Genomic DNA, 23,364 nt, shown 5'->3' with positions numbered 1-23,364 from the left:
TATTTTCTCATGTCGTCCAAAGCAGGGATGTGATTTGATGCTAATTTTCCACCAGATGCTTTGCAGTTGAAGGGACCAAGACATTTAATCACTACTTAATTTTCTCTCCTATTATGTAGGACATGAATTGAATTTTTTCTGGCACCGAATGTGTCATTTGATCTGTCATGTGCACCTGTTCCATTATTCAAACAATCAAAGGACCAGGACAGAAACAGGAAAACATGCAGATTGAATTATGGGATTCAGAGAAACGATTTCAGAAATCTTCCCTTCCCTTGCCCCAGTCGATAGAGCAGGCAAGTCACGTCCCGAGACTCGGGAACGCAAGCTCGGCCGGCCTGCTGCGACGGTATTGACGGAGTGCTGTATTGCCAGAGGCGCCGTCATTCACTTGACACGTTAAACTTAACCTTCTGTCTTTCTTTCCCATTGTTGCTTTTATGGGATCTTGCTGTGTGCAACTTGGCTCCCTACTCCTCGAAAATAATTCACCATACTTAAGGTCCACATGGTAAGATCCAGACTTATTGAAGACTTTAACATATTTTCCAATATCGAATTTATTTCCTGGGAGATCTTTGTTTTTAAGGAATCTATAGAGTTGACAAATAAACAAGGAATGTTGAAGACTAATTTTGGTAATTTAAAACGGGGCCCTGCCTCTCTCTGGGTAATTGCAGTGGGGGATATTTTGAAGGGGGGCCCATCAGCGATTTGTAGATTTTTACAAGGAACGAGTTGATTCCTGTTTGAGTTGATGCTGGTGATTGGCTGGAATCAGAGTGTGTGGGTGTTAGCATTCTGCCTCTTTCCAATAGGTGAAGATTAATGTCCACTGACCTGCTGGTGAGTGACTTTGTCTCCCTTTTTCCTTGGGAATTTATTTGCAAACCACTTTATTCATAAACTGAGTAAAACTATTAAAGTGTTTGCTGATAGAAACTGATTTTGTTATTGTAATGTATTGTAGCAGACATCTCATGTGAAAGACAGCCCCTCCGACAGCGCAGCCCTCCCTCAGTACTGCCCCTCCGGCCAGCGCAGCCCTCCCTCAGTACTGCCCCTCCGACAGCGCAGCCCTCCCTCAGTACTGCCCCTCTGACAGTGCAGCCCCCCCTCAGTACTGCCCCTCCGGCCAGCGCAGCCTTTCCTCAGTACTGCCCCTCCGACAGCGCAGCCCTCCCTCAGTACTGCCCCTCCGACAGTGCAGCACTCCCTCAGGACTGCCCCTCTGACAGTGCAGCCCTCCCTCAGTACTGCCCCTCCGACAGCGCAGCCCTCCCTCAGTACTGCCCCTCCGACAGCGCAGCCCTCCCTCAGTACTGCCCCTCCGACAGCGCAGCCCTCCCTCAGTACTGCTCCTCCGACAGCGCAGCCCTCCCTCAGGACTGCCCCTCCGACAGCGCAGCCCTCCCTCAGTACTGCCCCTCCGACAGCGCAGCCCTCCCTCAGGACTGCCCCTCCGACAGCGCAGCCCTCCCTCAGTACTGCCCCTCCGACAGCGCAGCACTCCCTCAGGACTGCCCCTCCGACAGCGCAGCACTCCCTCAGTACTGCCCCTCCGACAGTGCAGCACCCCCTCAGTACTGCCCCTCTGACAGCGCAGCGCTCCCTCAGTACTGCCCCTCTGACAGCGCAGCGCTCCCTCAGTACTGCCCCTCCGGACAGCGCAGCCCTCCCTCAGAACTGCTCCTCCGACAGCGCAGCCTTCCCTCAGGACTGCCCCTCCGACAGCGCAGCACTCCCTCAGTACTGCCCCTCCGACAGCGCAGCACTCCCTCAGAACTGCTCCTCCGACAGCGCAGCACTCCCTCAGAACTGCTCCTCCGACAGTGCAGCACTCCCTCAGTACTGCTCCTCTGACAGTGCAGCACTCCCTCAGTACTGCCCCTCTGACAGCGCAGCACTCCCTCAGTACTGCCCCTCTGACAGCGCAGCACCCCCTCAGTACTGCCCCTCTGACAGCGCAGCACCCCCTCAGTACTGCCCCTCTGACAGTGCAGCACTCCCTCAGTCCCGCCCCTCTGACTGTGCAGCACTCCCTCAGTACTGCCCCTCTGACTGTGCAGCACTCCCTCAGTACTGCCCCTCTGACAGTGCAGCACTCCCTCAGTACTGCCCCTCTGACAGCGCAGCACCCCCTCAGTACTGCCCCTCTGACAGCGCAGCCCTCCCTCAGTCCTGCCCCTCTGACAGCACAGCACTCCCTCAGTACTGCCCCTCTGACAGCGCAGCACTCCCTCAGTACTGCCCCTCTGACAGCGCAGCACTCCCTCAGTACTGCCCCTCTGACAGCGCAGCACTCCCTCAGTACTGCCCCTCTGATAGTGCAGCACTCCCTCAGTACTGCACTGGGTGCGTCAGCCTAGATTATGAGCTCAAGTCTCTGGAGTGGGCCTTGAACCTACAACTGTCTGACTCAGAGGCAAGAGTGCAACTCACTGAGCCATGGCGAAACACCAATGACCTTCACAGCAGAAGCCACTGAAAGCAATTGCAATTGTAAACTCTGCCTGGTTCCTCTGCCTGCCTCCAACTAGGAACTCAGAGGGCAACTGTGGACTTCCCACCTCTGCCCCCACTGAGATCAGGAAATTGAACATAGACCGGGTTGAGCCTGGGATCTTCCTGGGCTGGGTGGCTTAGCGGTCCATTTATTCGGTGAGCCATCCAGGGAACCCTGGCAACTTTGTGTAACCATGATCAATGGCTCGTTTAGTGAAGACAGTGTGAAACTGAGCCATACAGACCAGAAGGTTCTGGAAAGGCTGAGCTGAGCTCAGTCATGGAGGCACAAGGGGGTGCAAAAGATGGCCTGCGTACCCCCCGAATTAGAAAGGGGAAGAATTGGTCAGGATTCTTGCTGGATACGAGGGGAGGGCAGGATTGTGGTTCTCGTACGGTCCAGTTGCCCACCACCACCGATTGCCTAGGGTCATACAGGAAAAGCGGTCACTTGTAAAGCAGGACAAATCCAATCCGGCCAATTACCGCCCCATCAGTCTACTCTCAATCATCAGCAAAGTGATGGAAGGTGTCGTCGACAGTGCTATCAAGCGGCACTTACTCACCAATAAGCTGCTCATCGATGCTCAGTTTGGGTTTTGCCAGGACCACTCGGCTCCAGACCTCATTACAGCCTTGGTCCAAATATGGACAAAAGAGCTGAATTCCAGAGGTGAGGTGAGAGTGACTGCCCTTGACATCAAGGCAGCATTTGACCGAGTGTGGCACCAAGGAGCCCTAGTAAAATTGAAGTCAATGGGAATCAGGGGAAAACTCTCCAGTGGCTGGAGTCATACCTGGCACAAAGGAAGATGGTAGTGGTTTTTGGAGGCCAATCATCTCAGCCCCAGATATCACTGCAGGAGTTCCTCAGGGCAGTGTCCTCGGCCCAACCATCTTCAGCTGCTTCATCAATGACCTTCCCTCCATCATAAGGTCAGAAATGGGGATGTTCGCTGATGATTGCACAGTGTTCAGTTCCATTCGCAACCCCTCAGATAATGAAGCTGTCTGTGCCCGCATGCAGCAAGACCTGGAAAACATCCAGGCTTGGGCTGATAAGTGGTAAGTAACATTCGAACCAGACAAGTGCCAGGCAATGAGCATCTCCAACACGAGAGAGTCTAACCACCTCCCCTTGACATTCAACGGCACGACCATCACTGAATCCCCCACCATCATCATCCTGGGGGTCACCATTGACCAGAAACTTAACTGGACCAGCCACATAAATGCTGTGGCTACAAGAGCAAGTCAGAAGCTGGGTATTCTGCGGCGAGTGACTCACCTCCTGACTCCCCAAAGCCTTTCCACCATCTACAAGGCACAAGTCAGGAGTGTGATGGAATACTCTCCACTTGCCTGGATGAGTGCAGCTCCAACAACACTCAAGAAGCTCGACACCATCCAGGACAAAGCTTGATTGGTACCCCATCCACCACCCTAAACATTCACCCCCTTCACCACCGGCGCACCGTGGCCGCAGTGTGTACCATCCACAGGATGCACTGCAGCAACTCGCCAAGGCTTCTTCGACAGCACCTCCCAAACCCGCGACCTCCACCACCTAGAAGGACAAGGGCAGCAGGCACATGGGAACAACACCACCTGCACGTTCCCCTCCAAGTCATGGAAATATATTGCCGTTCCTTCATCGTCGCTGGGTCAAAATCCTGGAACTCCCTTCCTGACAGCACTGTGGGAGAACCTTCACCACACGGACTGCAGCGGTTCAAGAAGGCGGCTCACCACCACCTTCTCAAGGGCAGTTAGGGATGGGCAATAAATGCCGGCCTCGCCAGCGACGCCCACATCCCATGAACGAAATTAAAAAGAAGTGTGAACAGCACCTGTGGAACTGTAGCTGAGAATGGGTCGGAGTGTTTTGAGAGGGAGGGGGAGTGACGGAGGGGAAACAGCTGTCATTGTTAACTGAAGTGTGTGGGTAAGGGTGAGACACACAACTGGTGGTGGGGGGGTCAGAGAGCGAGAGACATTCCCTGTAGGGAGGGAAGCAAAGGCAAATCAAATTAGCAAGTCCTGAATGAGCAGGACTTGAACTTAGTCGAGGAAACGGACTATATTAAAATAAGTATTGCTGTCATCAAAGTAGCTTGAAAGTAGATTGAAAAATTCTTCATCCAAGAGTGAAAAAAGTAAATGTCACATCTCCTCTTTTTAATAATGTGCTTGTTTTCATTCCTACAATCGGAAAGACATCTCCCTTAGGTTTTAATTTCAATAATGCAGTGTTCAAGATGTATAAACCTTTTTGATTACAACTGAAAACAATCTCCAAGCCAACTACACATGGTGAGAGAACGCTAACCTTAATAACTCACGGACTAATGAATATTAGATTGCCCTCAGGGAAAGTAAGCTGGTTTGCATAATAAATGAAATGGGGCTTGAGGAGGAGAAAGGAAATACATTTTCAATTAAATTCATCAAATCACTGTCAAAAAGCTGAGGATAATCTATCTGTGATTTTCAGTTGTTATGGAACGGTGCTGCAATCTAATCTTTACGACTCTCTCATCGAGTACAGTAAACACCAGTATAAAAGGAAGGATATCAAATATCCCTGGCATGTGGCTACTGGGCATTGAGGCTGCAGTTTGTCCCTTGTTCGTACTGAAGTGACGATAAGATTCAGCCACTGATGGGCAGGTTCGAACATATCTCTTGCAGTAATGTCTGAACGAATACAGTGTCACGAAGAAGTATATGAAAGTGGAAACAAAACCAGAAAAAGGCTGGGGACACACACAGCAGGTCAGTCAGCATGTGTGGAGAGAGCAGACAGTGTCCTGGGGAAGGGGGAAGGATCTGACAATGTTGGCTGTCCCGTTCTCTCCACAGATGCTGACTGATCTGCTGTGGGTGTTCCCAATACTTTTCTGGTTTTGTTTCAGATTTCCAGCACTTGCAAGGTTTTGCTTTTGACAAAAGTGGAGGCTGATGAATCAGCCCAGAGGGGTTGTGAGTGCTGAGGGGTGCTGCATTGACCATGGGGAGCTGGGTGGGTCAGTGTGTTAGGCACGGCCGTTACACCTCTTGGACCTGGGATCAGATGTAACCAGACTGATGGGATGAAAGTTTCATTCCTCTGCTGTGTACATGAAATGACTTTAAGCAGTCCCCGTGTAGTTCCTCGTGGCCTTGGGCCCTAGTCCCCAGTTCAGCACCAAGTTGGCTGCCTCGCTCCAAAAGGCCTGAGGTCACGGAGGGGAACATTGTCACAATGGCGCAGTAGTTTGGAGTTGAGAGGGGGAAGCTTTACCTGATCTGGGTGTGCTCCAACTCTGGCCTTTTGCACATTCCCCACTTCCTCCTTCCCCGCCACTGGCGGCCGTGCCTTCAGCTGCCTGGGCCCCGAGCTCTGGAATTCCCTCCCTAAACCTCTCCACCTCCACACCTCCCTCTCCTTCTTTAAGATGCTGCTTAAAACCTACCTCTTTGACGAAGCTTTTGGCCACCTGCCCTGACTCGTGTCAATCGTCGTCTGGTTACCCTCCTGTGAAGCACCTTCGGACGTTTTTACCACGTTGAAGGCATGATATATTTACAAGATGTTGGTGATGGTGATACTGGGGGATGAACATCCATCGCTTTGAAAAGCATAAATATCCATTTTAAAAAAATCTAACGGATGAATACTGGGGATCGGTTCATCAAGAAACAATCAGCACTCAATGAATAGGGAATTGTCGACCCATCCTGTGTGCTCAAAGAGTAGAATCTCCTCTCTCACTGATCCCTTTGAACACTCATGCTGTTGACCCATGTTAACTCTGGTCGTCGGTACTGTCTCATCTCATCATTTGTTTTCTTGTTTCCTTCCTGCAGTTTAAATGGACCCTTGTCACCGTGGTGTTGCTACAACTGGTTTTCATAATCGTCAGCTTTTTATGCCAGAATAAGGTACGTCAGATTCCATTTCTATTCTTTCCCCCCCCCCCCCCCGTCAGTCTTCTCCCCTCCTCCTGAAATCTGCGGCTCCTCGATGAGGTATGATCTCGGGGTGTCAGTCATCGGCCCTCCCCTCCTTCCCACCCCCACCCCGAGCAATTCTCCCAAACCAGCATCGTTCAATGTGTGACGGTACACAGGGTCTGACAGTGAGCCTCTTGATAGCAGGGGGCTCTGCAGCTAAGCCTGATGTCCGCACAAAGGCACTTCAAGGGTAGGGGTCACTGGATAGCAGCTGGGAGCAGAACCAGCTTTCCTTCCTAATTCTGGAGGTTAACTTTCATATTGATTGGGATAAGTAGACGAGCTCATGTCAGAAAGGTTGCGAATTTCCTGAGTGTGCCTGCCTATCACAGACCTTCCCCTTGTGTTTCTTTCATGCCCTCCCCTTCCCCCATCTTTCCCTGGCTCTGTTCTTGCTTAAAAACTGTGAACTCTTTAACTTCTTCCAGTTCCGATGAAAGGTCATTGACCTGAAACGTTAACTCTGTTTCTTTCTCCGCAGATGCTGCCCTGACCTGTTGAGTATTTCTCGCATTTTCTGTTTTTATTTCAGATTTCCAGCATCTGCTGCATTTTTCTTTTGAATGGAGTGGATAATGTCACTGAGTTAATCTCACTTTCTCTCAGTTTGCCGACTGCTTCATTCTATCTTATTTTCACCTGAAGTCTGGGAATAGATAGTTCTTAGATGATTTTACACGAACCCATTCTTTATATTTATTTTGCAATACTTAGCGCCCACAAGAGAAAAATAATTGCGCTCTCTCCAGTTTTCTCCCCTCCTATAAACCGATAAAAAATATTCCAGTGAACCAGAACTGTGTTAATATTGAGGCCAGTTCCTAAAACCTGGGTCTCGTTCAACCCCGATGTAAACCTGCCAGAGTCACTAAGCCTTAGTGAATCCAACAGGTCCAGATTGCAATTGCTGCAGGCTGCACGAGACCTATGTTTTAGGAACCAGCGATGCAAACGCACCACTGACCGATATGAAAACAGGTCTCACAGTGACTGAGAATTGGTAGCACTCACCTTATTCAGTAATGCTTCCAATACAGATTCCTTTTCCTTAACTAAATAAGTGCACGGATATTTAGAAATTCTGACTATCGATCAGAAAAGAGGGTGAGTTGGAGGGTCCACCTTACTGCCAGAGACGTTGAAAAATCAGTTTTATTCCTTGCTCCTGTTGCAACGTCTCTGGCAGTAAGGTGGAATCTGGGGCAGTTGGAGGGCTTCAGTAATCAATAATGGCAAAATGAGCAGTCGGAAGGTCGTGGAGAGCACAGAGCACAAAGTGAAGATGGCACAATTAGCAGCGTAATCGTATATAAAGAAAAAGTTTCAAACATGGCGAAAATCATTTTCGAATCTCTTTCCCATTCGGGTACCTCCTCCTGTGAAAGTGATCACAAGAAAGAATTTTGCACTCAGGAAAAATTTCACAGCAATTAAAAATGCGTCGGAAATTGTACAGTACAGAGGATTGAATAACTTAACAACTAAACTGAGGCTGAGAATTGATTGCACTCACCTTATTGGGCAAAGCCTCCAATACAGATTCCTTTTCCTTGAACAGATGAATCTTTTTCTGATATAGTCTGGGCTGTCGTTAGCTGTCTAGTAAAATAGATGGCACACTCACTTTGCCTTGAAAAATCGTACACTCCTTTCTATTAGCCCTGCGTGCAGTGTTACACTATTCAAATTTCGATGGTCTCGTTCCATTGATAGGTTATTTTAATTAGAAAATAAATTGTCATGACCGAGCAGACAAGTTTTACCTGATTCCCGTGAAGCTTCGTCCATTCAGATACAGCGCCCATAATTTTAACTTTTTTCTATTTTTCCCTGATGTGACCTTATTCACTAATGGCCTATCACCTTTGTTAAACTCTCTGTCCCTTCCTGACACACTCTGCTTGTCTTTACCCAAATCACTACTCTGTGCAACAGCCTTTACTTTTCTCTTTAAACTTACAAATTTGCCCTTACCTGAACCCTCCCCCCCTTCTTATTAGTTTAAAGCCCTATCTCCCGCCCCAGTTATTCGATTCGGCAGGACACTGGTCCCTGCCTGGTTTAAGTGGAGCCCGTCCCAACGGAACAGCTCCCTCTTTCCCCAGTACTGGTACCAGTGCCCCATGAATTGAAACTCCTGCTTCCCACACCACACTTTCAGCCACGCATTTGAGCATCTAATCTGTTTGTCCTTATGCCAATTTGCGCGTGGCTCAGGTCGTAATCCAGAGATTATTACCTTTGAGGTTCCGCTTTTTAATTTAGACCCGAGCTCCTCAAACTCCCTCAGCAGTACCTCATTCCTAGTTCTACCTGTGTTGTTGGTCCGACGTGGACCACGACAACTGGATCCTCCCCCTCCTGCTTCAAGTTCTTCTCCAGCTGCGAGAAGATGTCCTTAACCCTGGCACCGGGCAGGCAACACAGCCTTCAGGACTCCCGGTTGCAGCAGCAGAGAACAGTATCTATTCCCCTAACTATACTATCCCCCAACAATACCACATTCCTTCTTGTTCCCCCCACTTGAATGGCCTCCTGTATAATGGTGCAGTGGTCAATTTACCCATCCTCCCTGCAGTTTTTGTTCTCATCCACACAGTTAGCAAGTACCTCATACCTGTTGGACAAGGTCAAAGGCTGAGGCTCCTCCACCATTGCATCTGGGATCCCCTTACCTGTTTGACTCACAGTCAGATTCTCCTGGCCCTGACCGCTGACCAAATCTAAACCACTACCTAATCTAAGGGGTGTGAATGCCTCCTGGGTCAAAGTGTCCAGGTAACTCTGCCCCTCCTTGATGCATCGCAATGTCTGCACCTCGAATTCCTGCCCAACAACTCTCAACAGAAATTCCTCCGCTATTTAAGAAAAGTGAGAGAGGGAAACCAGGGAATTATGAACCATTTAGCCTAACACCTGTTGTCGGGAAATTACTAGAGTCTATAATTAAGGATAGACTGACTGAACACCTTGAAAATTTTCAGCTGATCAGAGAGAGCCAGCGTGGATTTATAAAGGGTAGGTCATGCCTGACGAATCTGATTTAATTTTTTGAAGAGGTGACTAAAGTGGTGGACAGGGGAATGTCTATGGATATTATTTATCTGGACTTCCAGAAGGCATTTGATAAAGTCATGCATAAGAGATTGTGAGATAAAGTTGAAGCTCATGTGATTGAGGGCAAATTATTGACCTGGTTAGGAAATTGGCTGAGTGACAGGAGACAGAGAGTAGGGATTATTGGCAAGTACTCAAATTGGCAGTATGTGACTCGTAGTGTCCCATAGGGATCTGTGTTGGGGCCTCAATTATTCACTCTATTTTTTAATGACTTAGATGATGAAATAGAGAGCCAGATATCCAAGTTTGCCGATGACACAAGGATAGGCAGCATTGTAAGCAGTGTACATGGAAGCATAAAATTACAGAGAGAGATATCAATAGATTAAGTGAATGGGCAAAACTGTGGCAAATGGATTTCAATGTCGGCAAGTGTGAGGTCATCCACTTTGGACCTAAAAAGGATAGATCAGAGTACTTTCTAAATGGTGAAAAGCTTGAAACAGTGGAGGTCCAAAGAGACTCAGGGTCCATGTGCATAGATCATTAAAATATCATGGATAGGCACAGAAAATAATCAAAAAGGCTAATGGAATGCTCGCCTTTATATCTAGAGGACGAGAACACAAGAGGATCGAAGTTATGCTCTCGCTAAACAAAGCCCTGGTTAGCCTATACCTGGAGTACTGTGCTCAGTTCTGAGCACCGCACCTTAGGAAGGATATATTGGCCTTGGGAGGAGTGCAACGTAGATTTACAAGAATGATACCGGGGCTAAAATGGTTAAATTATGAGGACAGGTTGCATAAACTAGGCTTGTATTCCCTCGAGTGCAGAAGATTGAGGGGTGATCTAATTGAGTTGTTTCAAAGGTTAAAAGGATTCAGTCGGATAGATACGGAGAAACCATTTCCACTGGTGACAGTGGAGGGGACATAACCTTAAAATTGGAGCTGGGCTGTTGGAGGGTGATGTCAGGAAGCATTTCTTCACACAAAGGGGAGAGGAAATCTGAAACTCTCTCCCCCAAAAGGGCTGTTGAGGTTGGGGGTCAATTGAAAGTTTCAAAACTGAGATTAATAGATTTTTGTTGGGTGAGGGTATTCAGGGATATGGAACCAAGGTGGGTAAATGGAGTTAAGGGACAGATCAGCCATGATCGAATTGAATGGCAGAGCAGGCCCAAAGGGCTGAATGGCCTCCTCCTGCTACTATGTTCCTATCTTGGCTGATTGCTCGATTGGTTGAGGCAGCTCACTATTGCAACCAAATGGGTAAACAGATTTTTAATAATTTTTGAAAGGAATATTAATGATTTGATCTGACAATGGCCTAATCAGAGCACACATCTCCAAAAATATAGAGGCTCTCTTATCCAATACAATATTGTGCTGTTGGTTGGCCGCAGGCCATTAGAATCAGCTTGACTTTTCTAAATGAGACTTATTGACTCACCCAGTGTCTCAGTGAGTAGATTCATGGTGTGGTCCTGACACTGAGCCAGTTCAGGCCTGCAACTTCCCAGGTTCTGCCCAGGAATCACTGCTCTCAAGCTAGACATTGCTGGGGCTGCGGCTGTTGCCATGGTGAGGGAAAGGAAAAATCAGCCAGGCCCTCCCACTGCCTTTCCCCACCCAAGGGTGCCTGCTGGGAAGTGTGTGTGCGTGTGTGTGTACGAGGGAGAGAGAGAGAGACAGAGTCCAGCTGGGTTGAGCTCAAATGGGCAGCCAATACTGGCCTGACCGTGCAGTACAATCATGGGAGGGGAGAGGGAGGAGCTGAGGGAGGGAGAAAAAAACATCGTTGCTTTCACTAAGGTTGCTACTGGTTACTGAAGAGGCCAGCCTTGGTTCGTGATTGTTATAAGAACATAAGAAATAGGAGCAGGAGTAGGCCATTCGGCCCCTCGAATGCTCCGCCATTCAATAAGATCATGGCTGGTCTGATCCTAACCTCAAATCTAAATTCATGTCCAATTTCCTGCCCGCTCCCCGTAACCCCTAATTCCCTTTACTTCTCGGAAACTGTCTATTTCTGTTTTAAATTTATTTAATGATGTAGCTTCCACAGCTTCCTGGGGCAGCAAATTCCACAGACCTACTACCCTCTGAGTGAAGAAGTTTCTCCTCATCTCAGTTTTGAAAGAGCAGCCCCTTATTCTAAGATTATGCCCCCTCGTTCTAGTTTCACCCATTATGTCACCCAGTTATCATGTGACCCCCCCGTGCTTTCACAATGTGAATTTGTGCTTTTTATGACAAGGGATGCCCTTTCCGCAGAAGGCAACATTTGTTTCACCTCGTCGATAGACGCAGTGTGGGCCTCAGCCAGCTGACTGCCTCCCAGTGCTGTCGCACAGTGCACCACTGCCTTTGTACAATCGGCCCAGTGGCTACAGCAGCATCCATGGGGATCAGTTCTCGGGCAGTCCTGCAGAAACCACTTTGCTTTGAGCCTCTCCACTCTGACACTTGCATTCGGGCCTCCCTGGGCACTTCAGAACCCGTGTTCCTCCGAAAGATAATGCAGAAAACTACACAACTAGCCCTAGAAATTTAAAATCTGCAGTGGTTGCCTTGCTCGCTCAATGACTGTCAGCAGTCAGTGGTTTAATCTTGGAGAACCTGTGCTCAAAGGTGTGGGACGTCCTGAGGACGTGAAAGGCGCTATGCAAATGCAGGTTCTTTCTTGATTATCTGGTAACTCTGGTTAAGATGCTGTATTACTTTTCTGTGTTTCCCCTTCTATAGAGTTGTTCGTTAAGGACCATTGGTAAAAGTTCTGTAATTGGGAAAACTATTTCAGTGTTGCGCATCCCCCGATTTCCATCGCTCCACCGTTGGCGGCCGTGCCTTCAGCTGCCTGGGCTCTAAGCTCTGGAATTCCCTCCCCAAACCTCTCCGTCTCTACCTCTCTCTCTCCTCCTTTAAGATGCTCCTTAAAACCGACCTCTATGACTCAGCCTCTCCTAATAATTCGTAATGTGACTCGGTGCTAAATTTTGTTTGATAACGCTCCTGTGAAGCTCCTTGGGATGTTTTACCACGTTAAAGACGCTGTATAAATGCACGTTGTAGTTGTGACTCGGATTTCAGCAGGGTGCATTGACGGATTGGTTGCATTCAAAGATTGCACAGCCGAACGACACAGAGCTAACGTGTGCGGTCCGTGTGCTGTCAATTGGCGTCGATTGTTTCTCATAATCAAGGGGGTTGTGGGGGGGGTGGTAGAATAATGATATCAGTACTCGGGGTGGGAGGGGGGGGGAGAAACATAAAGTATATTGGGTCCCAGCGACAGAGTGCAGGTGTGAGATGCATGGCAGCACATTGATCCAGTGTGTGCAGTCTTGAAAGCCAGCAATTGTATCCTGGGAGAGGAGATTGTTTGACCCAGTGCAACTTGTACCCTGCAGATGAAAAACACAATAATCTCGGCTCATTTAACGTCACCAATCGATCAAGCAATTTGTCAAAAGCAGAAATGTACTTGGCCTGTGCGATTGAGCTCCAGTCTGATCATGCGAGTCCAGGTCGATAAAGAACCTTCACCCAAAATAATAATTTCAAACCAACGAGCCAGACTTGTGACAAATGCGATGGAGGAGGGCTGTTAATGGATTCTGGGTTAATGGGCATGATCCACTGAGGACAACTTTGTTCCTGACACCCAGTCTGTCTTGATCGGTGTGGCCGTGATTTGGCTGGCTCACAATCTCCTATTGAGATACTCGGGTCAGCATAGAAACTACCTCAAAAAATAGTCCTTTTTAGGTGTCACGTCGTTGGCTTCTCCCGTGATTTCTTTTGAAACAGAGGAAGTTTTATTGGCAAATCCAACCTTTTGAGTGTTCCCAGCCACATGTTGCAGTGTTCCAGAGAAATCCAGCTTGTGGCCTGGCGTTTCTCTAACAAGCAGCGATACGGTAGTGTAGTGGTTATGTTACAGGACTTGTAATCCAGAGAATTGGAGTTCGAATCTCGCCACGGCAGTTTGAGAATTTGAATTCAGTTTTTAAAAAGCTGGTCTCAGTCAAAGTTGTGAATCTTTGGAATTCTCTACCCCAGAGGGCTGTGGATGCTCAGTCGTTGAGTATATTCAAGGCTGAGATGGATAGATTTTTGGACTCTCGGTGAATCAAGGGATACGGGGATCGGGTGGGAAAGTGGAGTTGAGGTCGAAGATCAGCCGTGATCTTATTGAGTGGTGGAGCAGGCTCGAGGGGCCGTATGGCCGACTCCTGCTCCTGTTTCTTATGTTCTTAAAGTGACCGTGAAGTTGTCACGGATTGTTGTAAAATGTCCTTTCGGGAAGGAAGCCTGGCAAGGCTGTAAGGAAGGGACATACATCAGTGTCGGGATGTCTCTTTGGGTGAGGTCCAGGGCCTTGGGAGTGCAGAATTGCATTCCTAATCAGGGGGTCTTGAACTAACAATTCAATTGGTCTGATGGTTGAAGGGTCAGTTGGACCACTGAGTTGTGTGTGTGCGTGCGTGTGTGCATTTGTGCGTGTGCGTGAGCGTGCATTTGTGCGCGTGTGTGTGCATGAGCGTGCATATGTTTGTGCGCTGGGTGTGTCTGCTGTTACTTTGATAGATTTTCTCCTTCCACCTGAGATGATTGACCGTTTGAAAGAAGGAAGGAAAGACGTGCATTTCTATAGCGCCTTTCACAGCCTCAGGACGTCCCAAAGCACTTTTCAGCCAATAAAGTACCTTTGCAGCGTAGTCACTGTTGTAATGTAGGAAATGCGGCAGCCAATTTGTGCACAGCAAGATCCCACAAACGGCAATGAGATAAATGAGTGCAACTCGAAACTCAGGATGGTCAAATTCTTCTGCTTCGGGAGACTGAGAGGTTAATTCTCCGGCGCCATCCTTCTTGGTGTCCTTCTGGTCTGTCTCGAGGACTGTCTCCTTCTTTCACTTTAGAATGGCTGCTCTTTTACCATTCTCATTTGGCAAAAACAAGCTGCTGCTTCTTTTCTCTCTCTCTCTTTCCCATGGTTCAAAACAAACTGATGCGACAGCATCTGATGTTCACAACAGTTTCTCACAGACTTTCAAGGCCCAGCTCAGCAGCTGAATTATCTTTAACCTCGGCCCCTTATCTCCGCGAAAGTACTTTGTCTCAGTTCGTCTTCGAAACAGTCTGAACCAATAATAATAATAATAATACCTTGTGCACTTGTGCGTCAGCTGTGGCTCAGTGGGTAACACTCTGGCAACTGAGTCAGAGGGTTGTAGGTTCAAGTTCGTTTCTAGGGATTTGAGCACAAAATCCAGGCTGATGCTCCAGCGCAGTACTGCGGGAGCGCTGCACTGTCGGAGGTGCTGTCTCTGCCGTCTGCCCTGGGTTGTGAGAGATCCCATGGCATTATTTCGAAGAAGAGCAGGGGAGTTGTCCCCAGTCAACATTTATCTCTCAACCAACATCGCGAAAATAGGTTATCTGGTCATTGTTGTTTGTGGGAGCTTGCTGTGCGCAAATTGGCTGCTGCATTCCCTACATTACAACATTGCTAAAAAGTGCTTCATTGGCTGTGAAGCCCTTTGGGACGTCCTGAGGTTGTGAAAGGTGCTATATAAATGCGAGACTTTCTTTTGGCCATCGTTCCCAGAATGCCGTCTTGAACAGTCAAGTCCAACAGTTCTGTGTTCCATCCTTTGTTGAACCAAACTTTGCTCCTTTAGCAAGTGAAAAACCCATATTGAAAAGTCCAAAATCCTTTGTTAGTTACAAAAGTATTGGAGATTGAAAGGCTGTTTGACCTGAGAGGGGGGAGGGGGGGGTGGTCACATGATGAGACCTCCAGGAATACGACCAACCAGAGTTGTCAACCCTACTATCGCTCTACGTGAGAGTGGTTCTTCCCTACGCTCAGCACGCTGGCTTGGCGTGACGGCGAAGGCTGAGATTAAAGACTTCCCCGGCAGTGGAATTTGTGCGGTGCTGTGTTGTGTTAAATATTGGAATGGGTACCTGAGCGACACCAATAACTGTGCAGCTCGTTCTCTTTTGGACTCCAAATGATGCAGGAGCTCAGATTTTAAAAAAAAAACGGTTCCACTTTGCTAAAAGTAAAATAGATGGAAATTGAAATAGATCTTGAAAATCAGAGAAAAACTCCTCAAAATACATTTTAAGTGTTGGATAATTGACTTGAGTGAACCATCGGATGCTGAAAGCTGGTCGATGATGTACGGTCTCACAGAGTTCAGCTCGGGGAAGACCAATTCACCAGATGCCAGGTCTCGCAATGTAATTCATTTATTACAAACCCTGATGGTGTATTTGCCGTATCAATTACACTAATGGGCTTACTCTGGATCTTTTACAGAAAGTCTAGCTTTGATGCATTGTTTTTTTTTTGCCCTGCTTGCATTGTGTAAACCTTACACTGTAAAAATATTTTACATTGGGTGACAGGAACCACTCTCTTTCCCCCAGTATTGAAGTGCAGTAATATACTACATGGAGGAGCAGTCACTGTGCGTGGAATACTAATGAGGGCAGCACGCAGGCTCTCGTTCTGCTACCTGTGCAGGCAGCTATTTTTTTTCTCCAGCTTCCAGCGATCCCACTGCCACTGACTAAAGAGAACCATTCATCCCCACCTACGGAATATCCAAGGCCTCATTTGAAGAGATTGTTTCCATGGTGACCAGGAGGCAGCCTGGAGATACAAGTGGCCATGTTCCTGGCTGCTGGTGGGATGGAGTGGCTCTCCTGCCCCCCCCCTCCCATCTCCGTACCAGCCAGCCTTGTGATTTTTGTTTGCTGCCATTTCTGGATTTCATGCCCTACCCCGTTCCCCCCCAACCCCGAGCTCACTGGGCAAGGAATTTAAAGCCAGAATTGAGGACTGGAATTGTGACTTGAAAACAACTGCACCATTCTCGTTATTTTTCTGCTGTAGAATCTGCCTTGTGATCTAAACGCTGCCTGAGGCAGCTCTGTGCTGTACCTCTGCCGTGAGCCACTTTCTTTGATGGCTCGACTGAACTTGAGCAGCCTCGTTTAAGGAAGGTAAAATAAGCCCCGTGTTCTTGCTGGAGGATTTAAAAATTCTCATCCTTGTCTTCAAATTGCTCCATGGCCTCGCCCCCTCCCTATCTCTGTGACCTCCTCCAGCCCCTACAACCCCTCGAGATCTCTGCACTCCTCCGATTCTGGCCTCTTGCGCGTCCTCGGTTTTCATCGCTCCACCATTGGCGGCCGTGCCTTAAGCTCTGGAATCCCCTCCCTAAACCTCTCCGCCTCTCTCTCTCCTCCTTTCAGATGCTTCTAAAACCTACCTCTTTGAACAAGCTTTTGGTCACCTGTCCTAATATCTCCTTATGTGGCTCGGTGTCAAATTTTGTTTGATAATCGCTCCTGTGAAGTGCCTTGAGTTGTTTTACTACCTTAAAGGCGCTATATAAATGCACGTTGTTATTGTTGGTTGCAATTTAAACTATCCCGATGGCTCAGTGGGTGTATCCAGTGAGTAGCTTAGCCACACATGCCAACGAGGGCCCGCTGGTCTGGGCTGTGTTTGTTGTTCTTTAGCTGGAGTACGGTCAGGGACACTGAAATTATCTCCCACCAATAGAGGAGGGAAATCAACTCGTGCTCCTGCAACCCACAGGAATATACAAACAGGAGGGGGCCATTCACTGTCCACAGGAATATACAAACAGGAGGGGGCCATTCACTGTCCACAGGAATATACAAACAGGAGGGGGCCGTTCACTGTCCACAGGAATATACAAACAGGAGGGGGCCGTTCACTGTCCACAGGAATATACAAACAGGAGGGGGCCATTCACTATCCACAGGAATATACAAACAGGAGGGGGCCATTCACTGTCCACAGGAATATACAAACAGGAGGGGGCCATTCACTGTCCACAGGAATATACAAACAGGAGGGGGCCATTCACAGTCCACAGGGATATACAAACAGGAGGGGGCCGTTCACTGTCCACAGGAATATACAAACAGGAGGGGGCCATTCACTGTCCACAGGAATATACAAACAGGAGGGGGCCATTCACTGTCCACAGGAATATACAAACAGGAGGGGGCCATTCACTGTCCACAGGAATATACAAACAGGAGGGGGCCGTTCACTGTCCACAGGAATATACAAACAGGAGGGGGCCATTCACTCCCCAAAGGAATATACAAACAGGAGGGGGCCGTTCACTATCGATAGGAATATACAAACAGGAGGGGGCCGTTCACTATCGATAGGAATATACAAACAGGAGGGGGCCGTTCACTCTCCACAGAAATATACAAACAGGAGGGGGCCATTCACTCTCCACAGGAATATACAAACCGGAGAAGGCCATTCAGCCCCTCGAGTCTGTCCCGCCATTCAATTAGATCATGGTTGAGCTCCACATTCCTTGACACTCTCACCTGGCAAAAATCTCTCCATCTCAATCTTGAAAGCTCCTAGGTGTCCCATCATCCACAGAAGTTTTGGGGGAGAGAATTCCCGATTTCTGCTACCCTTCCAAAGACCTCTGCGGGCCGTGCTCACGTATGGACATGGGACGGAGGCCGGAGTGGGCGCGGCTGTGATGCTTCAGTGGTTAAATAGCTTGCTTACGCTCACTGTCGAGGCTCACCCATCAATAATGGCCGATTGGCTGAGGTACTGGAGGGCTGGATGGGGCACTGTGAAACCGTACCTGTGGAGAGGTCAACAACTTGGAGAGAAAAAGGGAGGCGAGAAAACTGTTGAGAACAAATTATTAGCATAACTTGAAACAAAATCTCCTCACCCTCCCACCCCCAAATCTCTGCAGGTACAGTGAAGATACTTTTTGGCTGCCCAGTAATATTTTCCAACCTTCTGAATGCAGGACCCAGGTTACACAATCTTACACAGCACTTGTGAGGATCACACTGACCCATTGCATTCTTCGAGCTCAGGCCAGGGGAGTGTGGGTGTGAGGCGTGTCATTGTTTGTTTGTAAACTGAAGCGGACTTCACAGTTGCTTCTGCGGGCAGCGAACTTTTGAAATGGCGCACCAAGTTCAGCAAAATCGTATTGGAGCAGCGGCCCGACTGTGAGGCCCACGGCTTGACCAGTATAAACGCTGAAAGAGATCTAGACATCAGGTTGTTTTCAGGATAGATCTTGGCGGGCTCTGAGGGAGAGAAGTTAATTATGTTTCAAACAGCTTCTGACTCCTTTGATTTTTCTTTTTACCCCCACCCCCTCAGGTGCTTCGGATGTTTAAAGCGAACGTGCGAGAGGGGATTAAACACTATTACGATGACTTGGATTTCAAAAACATTCTGGACCGCATACAAGCCAAGGTCAGTCACCGATGTGGATGAATCAGCATCCGTGTTGTATGCTTCTGGTAGCTTCTGTCACCAGACAATTTGCTTGACGTGACCTTCACTAACAATGAGATCTGACCTTTGCCCATCTCTGTTTTGAGGGTCAGCTGGGGTCATTATTTATCCGACCTGCTCTCCCAGTCTTGCCATATTTGCTGTATTCTCTGCACTCATCTGACAACCAAATGCTTCTGTTTTTTCACACGATAATATGAACACCCAGATCTGACAGTGAAATCTGTTCTGCAGAGATATTTAGATTGTTGTATTAATGTAACGATGGTAGGTGGAACGAAAGACTGAGGGAGGTAAATAGTGTTAAATCCAGCCAAGCCTCTCTGCTGCATTTTCATTATCAATTTCTCCCTGTTTAAATTTCCCTTCCTTCTCTGTCATATAATTTCATTTTTGCCAGCGAAGGGGGAGGCATGGAGAACACGCCCACTGCCCTTCCCAAAACCCACACCCAGTGGTGATGAGGAGGTGGTCGACAGAAACTGCCCGAGGCGAATTTACTTATTGATTTTTTTTTTTCCATTCACCTTTGCGAAGCAGCTAAGAGTGAGCCTCAGTGACTATCCTGCACTGTCACAGCTCGCTGTTAGAAATGACGGGGATACAAACCTGCCTCAATCCAGTGCAAGGCTCAAGTGCACAAAGGCCGGTTATTGCTCAGCCACTTCGAAGACTGATGTTAAATGGAAGTGGTTTATGCTGGGCGGCCAATAATGCAACTTCTGAGTGCCTGACTCAGCCAGTTCGACTGGAGTGCCTCAGAGTCGCTGATGTTCAGGAATCTATAACTGCCAGTGTCGATGAGAGACTAATAGTTTTCGTTGTGGAAAATTACACCACCTATCTGGTGCAGCCTGAAGATAACATTGGTCTAAATTGAGCAGCAGACATTGTAACACATAATGTGAAAGAATGAACATTGTAGGTGAATTTCACAAAAAAGAAAAAGATCCTGCTTTGTGTTCAGGATGACTAAAATTATCAACAGCAACAATTTCACCCCCCAAGGTGGAATTTGCCTTAAATACAGTTGAATTTGAAAGTGGCACTGACTCAAGATGGCATCTTCCATTTGAGTGGAAAACAGCCTGGGCTTAATTACAGGAACAAAGTCGCAGGCTTGATTTTTTTTTTCTTAAATGTTCAATTCCAACATATTCTTGTCTCATTAGCGATTATTGCAAGGGGTTTGGATGATAAGAGTAAGGAGGTCTTGCTGCATACAGGGCTCTGGTGAGACCACACCTGGAGTATTGTGTACCGTTTTGGTCTCCTTCGTTAAGAAGGGATATACTTGCCTTCGAGGCGGTGCAATGAAGGTTCACGAGATTGATTCCTGGGATGAGAGGGTTGTCCTGTGAGGAGAGATTGAGTCCAATGGGCCGATATTCACTGGAGTTTAGAAGAATGAGAGGTGATCTCATTGAAACATATAAAATTCATCTGGGCTTGATGCTGAGAGGCTGTTTTCCCTGGCTGAAGAGTCTTGAACTAGGGGTCATAGTCTCAAGATAAGGGGTCGGCCATTTACGACTGAGATGAGGAAAAAGTTCTTCGCTCAGAGAGTTGTGAATATTTGGAATTCTTTACCCCAGAGGGCTGTGGATGCTCAGTCGTTGAATATATTCAATTGTAAACAATTTTACAACACCAAGTTATAGTCCAGCAATTTTATTTTAAATTCACAAGCTTTCGGAGATTTTCTCCTTCCTCAGGTAAATGTTTCAAGATCTCCTTGAAGCCTACGCATTTATATATATTGAATAATACATGGTGTTTACAGACTGCCCCTGCAACTGCCCGTTGCCAAGGCAATCACCGTGTTCAGACAGAGAGGTGTCATCTGCAGAACCTCCGAATACATATTCAACAAAAAAACAAACAGGGAAATTGTTGAATGTGTATTCGGGGGTTCTGCAGATGACACCTCTCTGTCTGAACACGGTGATTGCCTTGGCAACGGGCAGTTGCAGGGGCAGTCTGTAAACACCATGTATTATTCAATATGTATAAATGCGTAGGCTTCAAGGAGATCTTGAAACATTTACCTGAGGAAGGAGAAAATCTCCGAAAGCTTGTGAATTTAAAATAAAATTGCTGGACTATAACTTGGTGTTGTAAAATTGTTTACAATTGTCAACCCCAGTCCATCACCGGCATCTCCACATCATGAATATATTCAAGGCTGAGAGCGATAGATTTTTGGTTTCTCGGGGAACCGAGGGATATGGGGATCGAGTGGGAAAGTGGAGTTGAGGTCGAAGATCAGCCATGATCTTATTGAATGGTGTAGCAGACTCGAGGGGCCGTATGGCCTACTCCTGCTCCTATTTCTTATGTTCTTATATTGCAATACAGCAGAAATGAGGGTTTTGTGTCGCAGAACTGCAGTGATGCAGTGGCAGTATTCCAAAAAAAAACCGAAAGCATGTATGTTGGTAAAACCACCAGCTCAGTCAGCAGTGGTGGCCAATCAAGGCCACGTTCTCCAACAATTCGTCACGGTCGAACCGCGGAGGGGGAAAACTCAATCCATGGCTGTAAGCCGACAGGACAGAATTGTCCCAAATTTGGCACCAGTTGGCACAGGGGGAATGGTGTGGGAGATGGAAATTGCAGCATGGGACAGTCCTTAGACTGGGGTCATGACACCTTGTTTGAGGAAGCTTTACTCAACACCTAACCGTGCTAATCCTAATAGCCTTTGTCTGGTCGCCTGAATTGCAAAGTGTTTCAATCCCAGAATCCCTCACCTTAATGTGGGAACAACACCACCTGCACGTTCCCCTCCAAGTCACACACCATCCCGACTTGGAAATATATCGCCGTTCCTTCATCGTCGCTGGGTCAAAATCCTGGAACTCCCTTCCCAACAGCACTGTGGGAGAACCTTCACCACACGGACTGCAGCGGTTCAAGAAGGCGGCTCACCACCACCTTCTCAAGGGCAATTAGGGATGGGCAATAAATGCCAGCCTCGCCAGCGGCGCCCACATCCCATGAACGAATAAAAAAAATGTGCTCAAACAAAATCCCAAAAGTTACAACAAAAATTAAATTGTAATCTAATTTTTGCGCCATGTGTGTATATAAATGTTTGTACACCTCGGCGTGGAGTGCTGGGGTGGAAGGAGGGTGATAGGGTGAGCAGCATTCTTGTCTCAGTGTCAGAAGCCATGAGCTTTCCCCACGGGAGAAGTGAGAGAAAGGGATCAAGTGAGACAAGCCAGACAATTCTCCTGTACTTTCTTACGGTGGGAGAGACCTGGGAGTGGGCCTGCAGCCTGCCCCTCGGGTGGGGATTGGTCTACTTCCAAACTAAGGTGAGATGCTTCGGCCTGAGGGTGTGAACATTGGAAAGGGTTTTCACCTGCCTACTGCCTCAAAAGCCTGGGGGAAATTGGTCAAACCCTGCCCTTTGTGGCGGGAAAGGCTAAAATGCGGACAAAAAAAAGATACACCAAATTACATGGAACTGGTTGAAGAAAGGTCCCAGGAAGGCTGAATTTATTGAGCAATGCACTGCTCCCAAGCCATGTATCAGATATAAGATAAGAAATGGCAGGCTGTGGGTTACAAGGCAGACATTCCCCTCAGCAGTTTATGAATATCAGCAGAACGCTCCAGATTGCATTACTCACTCGGAATCCAGTGCCCAGATATTTATTGCTCAAAATGCGCAGTCTGTTTCGTTTACTTTTTTCCATTACATGTTTGGTGTACTGAACAGAGGGGAATCAACCACGGTGGAGGTCAAAGCATCGTAAAGGGGACAATGACTATCGGGAGAATAGAACTGAGTTCATGGGGGCTTTTTTACAGCGAAACACAGAAATTTCACTTTATATATTGGAAGGAAAACCAGTAAAAGGCAGCAATTGATTTGATGGGCTGCAGTTGATACCATCAGAACCCCAGGCTTAAATTCCTGTCTGATATTTAAATACTTTCAGTGCTGTCACTGTCGCGCAAATCCTCGGTGTGAGATTGTAAATTACCAGCCATGTCCCTGAGGCACTGACTCGTGCCAGAGACATGGTTAAAAATGGCCAAGCTACATCTGTCGCATTGAAAGCAGGAGACAGTCAAGTGCTATTAACGTGATTTTCTCTCCACTGTCTGACCCTCTTTTACCCTTTTGTTTTGACTGTACGATTTACAAAGTACTCCCAGGCCCTTTAGGTGTGAGCTGTGGCTCAGAGGGGAGCACTCTCCTCTCGCCTCTGAGTCAGAAAGTTGTGGGTTCAAGTCCCACTCCAGAGACTTGAGCACATAGTCGAGGCTGACCCTCCCAGTGCCAGTACTGAGGGAGACTCGTGTTATAAAGATGGGACAGTGGTAGGTAGTCCTGTATGTTTTTAAATGAGGATGTCCCACCCACTACCTCCTGTTATTTGACAGGAGAACGAGGAAGTGTGAAAATTGGGAGTACAAGTACAT

General features: G+C 47.7%; 1 protein-coding gene across 1 annotated transcript in view; it reads left to right on the top strand.

Moving 5' to 3' along the window:
* Positions 1-23,364, top strand: part of zgc:110329 (uncharacterized protein LOC550500 homolog) — a 153,431-nt gene that overhangs the window by 35,161 nt on the left and 94,906 nt on the right. The window contains exons 3-4 of the mRNA XM_068001266.1: positions 6,358-6,432; positions 18,787-18,882. Coding sequence (XP_067857367.1) covers positions 6,358-6,432; positions 18,787-18,882 — 171 coding nt within the window. The remainder of the gene's footprint in view (positions 1-6,357; positions 6,433-18,786; positions 18,883-23,364) is intronic.

This window comes from Heptranchias perlo, chromosome 20 (genome assembly GCF_035084215.1).
Source record: "Heptranchias perlo isolate sHepPer1 chromosome 20, sHepPer1.hap1, whole genome shotgun sequence".
Taxonomy (NCBI): Eukaryota; Metazoa; Chordata; class Chondrichthyes; order Hexanchiformes; family Hexanchidae; genus Heptranchias; species Heptranchias perlo.
Note: the sequence above shows the minus strand (reverse complement) of the source record. Positions and strands in the feature narration are given on the sequence as shown.